Source organism: Crassostrea angulata, chromosome 5 (genome assembly GCF_025612915.1).
Source record: "Crassostrea angulata isolate pt1a10 chromosome 5, ASM2561291v2, whole genome shotgun sequence".
NCBI classification, from domain to species: Eukaryota; Metazoa; Mollusca; class Bivalvia; order Ostreida; family Ostreidae; genus Magallana; species Magallana angulata.
In genome coordinates, this window is record NC_069115.1 from 21,777,277 (window position 1) to 21,789,660 (window position 12,384).

At 33.2% G+C, this 12,384-nt stretch overlaps 1 protein-coding gene and 1 long non-coding RNA gene across 2 annotated transcripts; one reads left to right on the forward strand and one right to left on the reverse strand.

The window, feature by feature from the left end:
* Positions 1-575: 575 nt before the first annotated feature.
* LOC128184153 (uncharacterized) lies at positions 576-7,550 on the forward strand. Its single transcript, XM_052853509.1, has 6 exons — positions 576-676; positions 1,475-1,864; positions 4,580-4,966; positions 5,309-5,616; positions 5,915-6,487; positions 7,217-7,550. Exons 1-6 carry the CDS (start codon positions 625-627, stop codon positions 7,379-7,381), a joined length of 1,875 nt encoding a protein of 624 aa, XP_052709469.1. The 5' UTR covers positions 576-624; the 3' UTR covers positions 7,382-7,550.
* A 2,100-nt stretch (positions 7,551-9,650) lies between these two features.
* On the reverse strand, positions 9,651-12,085 carry LOC128184189 (uncharacterized). The gene is made up of 3 exons (XR_008243699.1): positions 11,940-12,085; positions 9,845-10,056; positions 9,651-9,733 (listed from the first exon to the last, which is right to left on the reverse strand). It is a non-coding gene; the product is annotated as an uncharacterized LOC128184189 (long non-coding RNA).
* Positions 12,086-12,384: the final 299 nt, after the last annotated feature.

Below are 12,384 nucleotides of genomic sequence, written 5' to 3' on the forward strand. Positions count from 1 at the left end.
AGAGCTCTTCTAAAGGAGATCAAAAAATGGCCACGACCATCGAGCCTTCTTAATTGCGGTAAAATAAAACACGTGGGTTTTTTTTACTACTACTTACTCACTACTTTTACCAATACTATTAAAAAATTTTTTTTAACAAAATAGAGAAAAAAATAATATAAATTTAAATAGATTATTTGAAAATTTATGTTTTCTTCATGAAGCCGTTAATATAATCCTATTCAAACAAAAAAATATGTATTAGTATAAGCGTAGTAACTCCGGATCCATCTTGGATTTTATTAATCATCATTAAGAAAATTATAAGGATCAATATGTGAATTAATCCAGCAAAGAAAATTGACCAATTCAGAAAGACAGAGAAATTTATCGAACATGAATGCTGTAAATGAAATAAGCAAATTAAAGTTTTCAAAGCTTTGAAAGTTAATTATAAGTTTACCCAAGGGCGAGCGAAACATTTTGTATATGTATTAGTAGTATTGATTTTGTTCATAATTAGCTTGGTCTGTATCAATAGTTACCACGGGTGCACTAAGACGGTCTATTTAAATAGGGGTTTTTTAACTGAAGAAAAAAAAAACCGTCACAAAAGCAGAGGCCACGAATGGCACCGAGAAGGACATGTTTGTGGTATACTCCATGTTATTTCTGCAATGGATGTATATTGTGAATGGTAGGTTCTTAACGTTACATAGCAATTGGTTTTCCTTTTTTTAATTAATGGTTTGATGCAGGTTGATTTGTACAAAAACAATGAATGGTTTAAGAATGATAAGTTTAATTTCTCCGTGCGTATTCCGTTTCTTGGCGCTGTTTAAATCTCCTTGACTCGATGCATTCTAGTGACTGTGCTGGTATACATTTGTTTTTCTGCTAGCAACGTGGTATACTGTTTTTCACACTGTTTAAGGTCGCTTGGGGGTAAACAATGGATTTAAATGATGCACAACAATCTCTATTGACCACAATGGCACAGTTAAACTCATTTGCATTGTTTTAAATTGTTTTTAAATCAAATTATGCATTGTTAAATTATATCAAATGCCTTTTTTCTTGATAATGTAGATATTCGCTACAAACAGGTCATTTGTTCCTAACCTCTTGAAACTTTTTATGATCAATATTAACGTATTTATGTGTGTCCGAAAATTTACCACTCGACAACTAAAACATTCATCATGACCCTTTTTTTTTTTAAACTTGACTTAAATACTGAACATTTTGATTTCTGTTGATTTGTGACTTTATTAGATTCAATTCTAAAATACCGCTATACCATAAAAGAGAAATATAATGATGTTTTGACGATACTTAAATAGATTGAAAGCGACTCCATTTTCTATAAAATCCTAACATTCATTATGTTAATACATTCAAGGACCATTTTTTTCCGAGATGTCCGAGAAGTGCAGTTAAACAAAAAAATATATCCCTACTTGCAACATACACATATTTACATTTCCATTATCAGGCCAGACGGTGCAGTCCGCCATCAGGTGCTATGGAACAGGGTGGGTCATGGATGAATCCTGCCCGGCCAATCACAAAATATTTCCAGTAGAGGTCCGGGTGGGATCGCTGGCCTTGTCAACTGGATGTCCCGACAACATCGTCAAAGGGACCGACCTGACGAAGGAGTCGAACTGCTGTACCAGGACGGATAGCGGGTGCATCGACACTTACCGTAACACACAGAACGGCAGCGTGACCTACGTGTACCACGAGAACTGTATGGGGAGGCAATCGTGTATAAGTTTCTCCGTGGTGCGGTCAACCACCACTGGCCCTGTGGTGTATTGTGACCAGTCGCTGTACCACAGTACCACCACTGTTTTAGAAATGAGGTACCAATGCATTGAAGGTATGTTGAAGGTGGGAAATGAAGAAACCAGTGGCTTTATGCATGTATTTACCTCCACTAAGCATGCTAAGTCCAATTCTCTCTATTTCTTACGGAAATTCATTGTAATTTACAAACTGATAGGACTAAAATTTACACGTCACATTCATCGATTGGTTGAAACCCTCATCAACCTAAGAAAAACCATGGACTGCACGAAATGATCATTATGATGTGTTTTCGATAAAGTGTGTCAATAGCTACACGAAGTTGTTCAAAGTTACACACATTGGCACTCGTTTTCTTTTTTTAAAATATTCGTTCATTTATATTTGTTTGCATAGTGTTGAAAGTTTTAAAAGAAATTCCCAACATTTTAAATTCCAGAGAGAAGCACCAGTAATTGCTGAGTACATAATTATAAGAAATGCATTTATAGGTCATTCAAATTTGTGTTGAATTGCTTCTTACAAATAGCTATCCATTGTCGACGTAGGAAGCGACTCTTTAAATCCACCATAGGTCGAAGAATTATAAAGAGATAGAAATGCCGATATGACCGACAATCTAGGCACGCTAATGCTTGGTTCCCGCCTACACTTTACGCATTCGTATCTATAATCTTCGACGTAGTAAAGATATCTTCCAAATATTTTAGCTTTATAATTTCAATTGTTTCTAATATCTCTATGCGGAGATCTTTTTCTCAAAGAGATTTATAAAGTCAAAACAAGGACACTACCGCTAAACCCTCTTAAAATGTTGGCAGGGGAGAGTGCAGGTTGAGAAAATCTCAAGAATAGTTGAAGAGATAGCTTCTTATTTTCAAACAAGCTGGTTTCTCCCAAAACATATAGCTCTTTTTGATCAACCTAAGAATTACTGGTGTATTAAATATTTTAATATTTATCCATTAAATTAAAATGAAGTATTCCATTCAGAGTTTCGGCTTTTAAAAAAAATGACTTCAAAGTCGCTAAAAAAAATGGTAGCGTTGTCTTTTCATATAAAAACGTTAGACTTTATTGAAATGTGCATACTTCTAGATATAAATATCAAATACAGTGCAGATGCAATTTTCTGAATTTCACAGAGCGGTAATTCATACGGCACTGTCACATTCAGTAAATAGAGGTTAAATAAAAACAGGGTATAGAAAAAATAATGTACGTGTAGACCAGTCCAGTTTAATGATTTATTATATTAACATAAGTATTCTTGAAATTGTATTGATTATATTCTGTAATTATACGATACTAAATTAGAATTTGTAATTTCAATAAATCTTAAAAGAATTAAAGGATAGTTCTTTTGCTTTAATATGTTAAGTCGTGCACTTTAATAAAGCATAAAGGACTTTATTACAGATTTAAACATACGCATTGTGATTATCAAACCCATAAAAGTCAAAGAATGATTCCTTATAACTTATATTATTTTTTCAATAATTGTTCGTACAATTTTCCCAACTTTTTGTATTATTTTTATTGTGCAAACCCCGCTTGTTCCTCAAAAATATATGTCATGCACGTGACACGTCGATTTTTCACGTAGCCTAAACTTAATTACCATATTATATTTACATTTAGTGTATATTTCCCCTTATATTTGCATTGGAAATCTGCGACGTTCAATTTTCTATATTTACATCTACCAAGTATTATTTATTTTCTCTATTTTTTACGGAAACTTATAGTTAATTCATAGCTCTATAGAAACAGCAAGACTGAAATCTACACGCCCCGTTTATCGATTGGTTGAAATCTACAGCGGCTGAAACTGAATGACAATAAAGTGACAGGACTGAAATTGTACGCCTTATTCATAAAAAAAAAATCACGGACTGCACGAAGTAATCATGATGATGTCAGACTCGAAGTCTCACATGAGACGATTTGGCTGTTTCTTTTAGCTAACGTACTTACGTACGTTAACAGTAATTTAGTGAATTTTACTTACTTTTTATAATCAATTTATTCATTAATTAAAAGAAAGATGTTAATATTAACCCCAAAAAATGCCTTCTTTGATTATTCATGCGGGTTATGAAGGTAGCGATCATTGTAGAAATTTTTTTACATAACCCGCGAACGTGGCTGATGTATTTTTTCTGCAATGTCGCTACCTTTATGCCCTGAATGAATCGCCAATGAAAGCATTTTATTGTTAATAATGCTAATTCTTGCGCCATGAGCAAAAATATAAACATCTTCACGTGTATTGAGTATATTTATTTTAAATTGTTTAATTAAATGAAACTTTTAATCTTACATAACCAATTTGATATGTACTTTTGAAAAACAACCATTAAATTATATCTACTCCTTAATAAAAAAAGATTTTTCTCCACAAAGTTTTTGGCACTATATTTTTTGTCGCGGAAGCTGACTAAATAACATGTTAATATAGCTGTTCCATGTATGTTTCATATCCCTGACAAGAAGCGTAAATAATGGCTTTATAGCGGCAATACACAATATTTCATACAAATAGACATCAGTATGAAAATATAAAATTAATATACACATTAAATGATTGGGTTTTTTTGGATGTCGTCTGTCCTATTGGTGAGGGAAGCTATCCTAAGCGAAATAATCATACCGCGCTATAGCACGCGGTATTCAATTTGTCTGGATCGCTTGGTGTGTCATAGAACCGACGACATCCAAAAAAATGCTTATACAAAGATATTGAAGCATAAATTAACAAGTATAAACAATAACTTTTGCTTTGTAGATGACCAGTTTTTCACGCCAGCAAACGTCGGCCCTTCTTCTAAGTTAGGACTTTATAGTGTTCATATAACCTTACAAGACTACGCCGTGTCCGCTATATCTCAATCGACTACAAACATTGAATGTTCTGTCGAGTCTTCGGAGTGTGATGGTCGGATAAATATCATTGCAAAGGATCTGAGGCTTTATTCATCGGGAGGCCAATGTTTTCAGAATATATCAATCAATGAAACCGAAATCGGCGTGATAAACACTTTCAACTGTGATGATAACACGAACTTCATACAAAATCTGAATTTTTTCGAGAGCCAAACTAATCATATAATACTGACGTTCACAAATTCGCACCAGCAACCCGGAGGGTACTTTTGGATACAACTTGTTTCAGGTAATGTCCTCTCTATACTGTTCTGTTTCTACATTAGCTTCCCTCACCAATAATGACCTGTATTATGATAATTGTGAAAGTTCTTGCATGACGATTGGCAACCAGTTTTTCATACCAGTATGCAAAGGTGCATCATACAAAACGTTACTGCATTTAAAGACCTTTTCTTTCACTCTTCAAAAGTGTCATTCAACTTATACAGCATGTTAATAAATGATAAAACCATGGAAACTTTTTCCAGAAAATCATCAATAGCAACTTGAGTAAAAAAAGATAAGAAAGACAGTACCTTTCAAAACACACACACATCATTATTTTTACATATTTTTCTGTGTTTTTCAGCAAACTCCACTCACACTCTTTCCGTGAATTGTCCGCCAGTGGAAGAAGACCCGCGGTGTAACCCGACAACTGAACCCCCCACCACTACCGCGGAGATCACCAGCACCACCGCGAAAAACACTGCGGCTAACAATGGCACTATTCAGAAACCAGAACAGCCTAGTTCTAATGATAATTCTGAGGTTATTGCTGCTGTTGTATCCATCGTCGTCGCTGCCATAATCGTTGCTCTGGTTATAATAATTTACAAGTTCATTTACAAGAAAAAGTGCAAAAAGGAAGGATATGACGATGAACAACGGACATCGGTAAGTATTCTACCAGTTTGTATGCATGCATGCACAATTCTATACATGGTCGTAAAACAACAAACTTGTATCGATTTGTCGTTGGTCTTTGCCAAGGGAACAAACATGAGCACAGGCCAATGTGCATAAGCGTCGGTATGATGCCTTTTTCAAAATATGTAAATGATGGTTGTATATTAATTTGATTTACCTCAAATTACAATTCAAAAAGAGTATTTAAGTTGAAATCTTGTATTAATTCATCTGTACCTATATGAACATTTTGATAGTGTCTGCTTCAAAATTTATTTTTTTTTAGGAGAATCTGTCGCAAACAACAGTATCTGGTGTACATTTTAATAGGCACTCTGTGCAGGGCAATCCTGCTTTAACTAATAGGTATACAGGTAACGGACAGGTGCCTCCACGTGGTCATCAATCGGCAAGTCCTCCTTCTAAACACATAAACGTATCTAGCACAGGTACTACAAAGAGGGCATTGAAGGAAACACCTTTACCTGATATACCTTCCTCTAAAACTCAAAACGCACGTTCTTTAGTTGACGAAGCCGACAATAGACAGACAGAGTTAGGACGTTCTCTTGATAAAACCATGGAAACAAGGAACGAACAAATCCCTTGGAATATGCCTTATACTAGACCAAGAAGTTTTGAACAAAACGATGAAACAATGAGAGGACATTCGAGTAGGCAAGGGCAACTCCCTCCTATTGAAAATAAAGAGCCTACAGACCAAAGCAACGAAACAACACAGATCAAAAAGAAAAGGAGGAAGAAGAAACATAAAAATAGAGTTAGTGCTACCGAAATCGATCCACAAAATGATACAACTGAAAATCAGAGTAGGACAGATATGGAAAATCAAGACGAGGTAGGAAATCTAAAACTAAAAGTGGCGAAAAAGACATTCTATATTTAAAGAGTAAGGAATCATTCTTTGAGTATTATGAGGTGACAATTTTGGTTTGGGGCGTGATCAAATCTAATGAAGCCCGAATGCCATACAATATAATGATGGATTTGATTACCGAAAGTATAACCTCATAATATTCAAGGAATATTTATATAATTTTCCGTAATTGTACTATTAGATATTATTAAAATATTAATTATGCGGACCCCACTTGCGCCCCGACAATACGTCATTTGAATTTATTGGACTGTATAGTACAAAATCGATTCGTAGTGTTCACAAACAAAGACGCTGTAAAATGTAATTCTATACATGTAAAAAATACAGTATACAGAGAAATATTCGCCTCCCATTTTATTTTTGCCCCTTTCGCCCTCGTTGTTATTTCAAGATTGGAGAAATTCCAATGTCTCATATTATCACTCTTTTAACACAACGTTGTTTGGGCAAATTTAATAGGGTGTAAAGAGTTTGCAAGTGTAGAGGGGCGAAAATAACACCAGGGAAATAACCCTCCATCTGGAGAGAGAGAGAGAGAGAAAGAGAGAGAGAGAGAACGAGAGACACACACACACACACATGCGTAGGAAATTTTATAGAATACGTAGTTTTGCTATACATGGAAAAATAGTTTTATTTTGTATTTTGCTCGATCCGCATCTAATTAATCAATCTCCTTTCTTTCAGATTATAAATGAAATTGAAGATCAGGACTTTACCTCAACGCATGAGCGTGGAAACGCTGAAAATGAGAGTGATGCAACGAAGAAAAAGAAAAAGAAGAAAAAAAAGAAAAAGTCAAAAAACGTAGAACTGGATGAAGATCCTTATGATAAAACAGAACCTGTGTAAATAATATAAAACTTTGATTGGGAAGTATAATATATGATCGCGATAGAATCAATTGCTATACTTCGTACATGATTAAACTTGTTTGCACAACGATGTATAAAATTACATGTAGTAAACAAGATGGTTTCTTTTTCATGAAGAATTTGCACCAATAAAATGTAATAGCCTTTTTGTGCTTTGATTTTAAAGGTGGCTAAAAGTTAACAGTGCAGAAACCTTAAGCGTCAACTTTTGCCAAAAAAGTGAACCGCAAAAAAGCCTGAAAAAATGTATTAATGAGTAACAACTTTGAAAAATACGGGTTTTTTTTAAAACTTTTTTGTGTGTGACATTGATCCCTTAATATCATAATAGTTTGCATGTTGATTACATTTCCGCGGATTTATTAGTTAAAAAAACAAATTTATAAATTTCCAGTTTACGGTATGCATCTTTCTCGGATATGACATCACAATCTGGCTACAATAACGATTGATCCCAACATGTTGAATTATAATAGAATCAAAATGTATAATGTTTTTTGTAAAACGTGATTGACCTAATTGAAGTGTTTAAAAATAAGTACAGACTGTAAACCATTTGTATGTACATCAGTTATATCAAGCAATGTTGTAGTTTTCCAAGTCAAAAACATATATTTTTGGAACAAAGTAAGATTACAAACAATTATTCCATTTAAAGGAATGATCGGCATGTAAAATCTTAGGTCAGCTTTGTTAATGTAATGGGAAAGCATTATGCTACATGCAATGAACTAAACATAGCACGGTTTTTGTTGATTTCCGAAATGCAAGGTATGAATTAGATTTACTTTTAGTAGGCGAATTTTACTTCCGATAACTATTCTTACGCATATGTGAAGAAAAACGGGATTTGAATCATTGTGTATGTAACTGTATAAATATTTTATTTTCAAGGCAAACGGATTAGAGTAACGTTGCTTTTTACCGTCTTTCTTGGAAGACGGTTTAAAGAGTTGAAATAATTTCGATTTCCGGATTATGCACTTCCTCTCTTTTGTGATTGGTAGAAAATACATGATGTGAAAATTTACATTTATTTCATTTATTGAAATACTGTTCGGCGCAAGGGAGATAATTATCTTTTTCACGTACGACTTAACAAATTTCTTAGATTTCAAATCTTAAAAAGTGAGAAAACGAAAAAGCAATACAAATTGCTATGAATGAAATTCAGCCTTTGATTTTCAGGTCCAAATAGTTGAAAGCAATATTCTATAAAATCTATTAAAATTATTTGCTTTTCTTTTCAATTATAATTTTTTATTCAAATACAAAAATGTAAAAAGAAAATTGATGCAGTATGGCTAATGGTAAAGTTGTTTGCACCTTAGATAGGTAAAACTACATGTAATATTTGTTAAACGAAATGCTGATTGCAGCGGTATAACTTTGATTTTATCAAAATAATACGAGTTTACGACCCGTCATAAGATTTCCTTTATCCTACTATAGTCGATCTCAACTTGCAAGCTCGGGTACTCATTTCTCAATTTTAGACACGCAGGCTTAAAAACACACAATGACATAAAACGTTCCACACGCCATGGTAAGTAGAGGAAGGTGACATTTATATATAAAAAAAAGAATTAAACTGTCTTTGATAACTAATTGCTGTTTAGGCTTCGCTCTGAGGACGGTAAGCTTTTTTTAAAAAGCTAAACTTCTAATGTTATGCAGAAACAAAATAATTTCAAATAGAACGGATAATTATTTTTTTCGTAGATATGAAAATATGCTGGTAATTGGAATAATCAAACTACAAATATATAAACAAAACTTGTAATCAATTAACGGATATGGGGTTTGTTTTCTCTTACAGTATGTGAGTATGTTATTTATTCTAGTTTTCAATATTTTATTTTCCATTTTTTTCTTCAAAATTTTACGGATCCTTTGATGTTAATTTTATTACACAAAATTATGATATGTAAGATATTCATATGCATAATGATATATATTTGGCTGACAACACAATTTTGACCATCCGTCAGATTATTACATATAATGGTCCAGAAAACAAAATCGTTGTGGTTGTTCTTTTGACGCTTGCGTTGGTTTTATTTCTTGTCTGTAATTTAAACGTACAAGTTCAGAATGAATGTATCCAAAGCGACCAGGGACCGAGAACAATCAAATTCTTTTGAACTGACACGTTCATTGCCATATGCGATTTGCAGTATAGTGTCACAAACACACAAATTAAAAAATTGCTTTCATATTAAATAATAGTATTTGATAGATGAATAAATATTTTAAATACATTTATTGTAATCTGACAGTGTAAAAGTAATAATCCATTGATAACTTAAAAATGGCTGGCATTCATCCACTGAAAAAAATGAAGATAAAGAATTGTTCAGAGCAATTTAACAAATATATAAATGCATTCGAATAACTTGTAGCTTTAAACATATATGGGAATGTAAGTTTATTTACAAACCTTTCTTATCCGAAGTAAGTATAACCCGGATACGGATAGGGGTACGGTAAGGGGTAAGGGACATATTGCGTCCTCCTTCCGCCACCGAAAGCACGTCCAAACAATGGACCAAGCAGCAGTCCCCCAAGGAAGGCCCCTCCCCAGTTGTTTTGGGCCGTGGTCAGGCCAGCCACAGAGAGTACAAGCATCAGGGTTAGGACTCTCTTCAACATCTGTCAGAGTAAACAGAGTAGACATGCGAACTTAAAACAAATATCAATAAGAGAACAAATATTTTCATAGGTAAATGGAATATCAACTTCTAATTTTGGCATAGGCATCGGAACCGGGAAGGGGGGGGGGGGGGTACCGCCCCCCACCCATTTTTTCGCAAATGAAGAATGATATAACCATAACCAATTTGTCAAGATTTCTTAGAAGCCAACCCCCCACCCCCAACATTCAATTTGCTTCCAACGCCACTGATTGGTGTCCAGCAAAATATCCCACACCAAATACGTGTATATAGTAGTTGTGGGATAGTTATATTTAGCACATAATATTTTTTATTTGAATTGCAAAAAGATGGGTTCGTTACATTGAAAATTCCGCTTATGCGCAATAAGCAGTGCGTGTGATACTTGGATGAACAAGGATATAATGTCGTGCATATGTCTCATTTAAAGTTTCCTTTCCTCTGTACAAGCCGGTTAAACTCTACTTCAGAGATTTATCAATCAGATTATTAATAATTGAAAACACACATAATACACTCTCATACAGTGTTTACCTTGCAGATCCGACAGAAATTGTTTATCAACTTCATAATATAACATTTGCATCACATTATATAAGAGTTATCTTTAGTTCTCTTTATTCAATATGTATATCAAAATTTCATTGACTGATGAACGTTAATTTTTCGCACAATTTTGATAACTAATTTGAAAAAAAAAGATAATTAATATCGGTTATCAGATTCATTTTTATAAAACAGATTTGATTTTTTTTTTTTTTGCTTGAAATGGAATGCGTATCTAGACAGTCAAACAACAAATGTATACATTTCACTTGATTTTAAGCATTGTGAACTTCAGTCCATAAAAAAACGACACAGGATACCATTTTAAACGTTAAAATATAAACATGCTGTTAGGTATACCTGAATAAACGCTGTCATTAAGTTCTACAGAAACTTCGAGATAATAAGTTTAAAGTTTCAAAGGTATTTTAAAAAGTTTAAGAAATGCGCACACTCATACGCGACCAAATTACTTTAATATAAAACTGGTTTGATCTAGAATCAGTTTTGCCAATCAGCTGCATGTTCAAGTTACTATTTTATTTCCCAAGAGAAAGTACTCTGTGGATTTAACTAATCATTAAATCTTGGCCGTTTTAATTTCATGAATGGTCCTCATTTTCAAATGACAAATAAATTACGTCGTGAATTTTATAACATTCTGATTAATTTATGGTAAATTAATGATTAATCTGTCAATATGTTTCTTCTGATCACAAACACTCACATCTATGTCAAACATCGATATTATCGCAACCCATGATTTTTTTTTCTTTTCATTTTTTAAATATATTGATCGTCGTTTGAATTCGCGACGGTTGGTTTTTTGTTTGTTTTTGTTTTTGTTTTTTTGGCCATCGGGGGTTTAATTAAGCATACATTTTTTTTACTATGAAAGTTTATTATCTTTGTAGTTTTTAACAGGTATTAAAGCAATGACTAGACTAGTAAATGCATGAGTGATATTTGCTAACCTTTGCAAAGATAGTAAAAAACAAAACAAACAAATAAAATGAACTGGAACAAGATTTTTAAAAATCTAAGAAGTAAATTTACGCCTTTGAAGAAATGAAAAAAATATTTTCCGTAATTTTGATTGCTTAGAAATAAAACTTCCTTGCTTAGTAAATTAATACATGTATTAAAATCTTTATAAAAGGACTTAATTATTTTGACTCAATTGGTTTCTTTGCTAGACTTCCCTGTACAGTTTATAATATTTGATCCTTAATAAAAATCGTCAATTTTACATTTAAAACAGATTTTTTAAGATTACAGATCAATAAATAGCCTACCATATCACTGTATACTTACGTTTGCTTCCAAGTATTAGCTCAAAATAAAGACATACAAGTAGTTAGACCAAATTTAAAGATAAGTATATCCGTAATTAAACTGTCCGTGCTTGATTGATGTTCATAGACTACAGTTAACTAATAAACACAATTACCAAGACTTTCCTACCGTCTAATAAGTTTTAATTAATATGTACTTATAACGGTCGGTATAATTAATATGTCGTGTATCCAGGCGTTGTACAGGGGGGCCGTTTATGACCACTGTTATTATTTTGTATGTATTACCAATTGTCAGGCGTACGGAATTAGTAGCGGATACTGTTTGAACTTGGCTTGCTTGAGGTGGACGAGACCCGGAGGGCTGTATAGGTCATTCTGTGATCTCGAGTCCGATATATAATTATATCAAGACTACAAGAATACTGGTATATACGCCGTCAATATTTTTTTTTTTTTTACTG

Coding starts and splice junctions, on each gene's coding strand:
- LOC128184153 (XM_052853509.1), top strand. CDS start 625: ATGTTTGTGGTATACTCCATGTTATTTCTGCAATGGATGTATATTGTG. Junction 677..1,474: donor ATGGATGTATATTGTGAATG/GTAGGTTCTTAA, acceptor TTCCATTATCAG/GCCAGACGGTGCAGTCCGCC. Junction 5,617..5,914: donor ACGATGAACAACGGACATCG/GTAAGTATTCTA, acceptor ATTTTTTTTTAG/GAGAATCTGTCGCAAACAAC.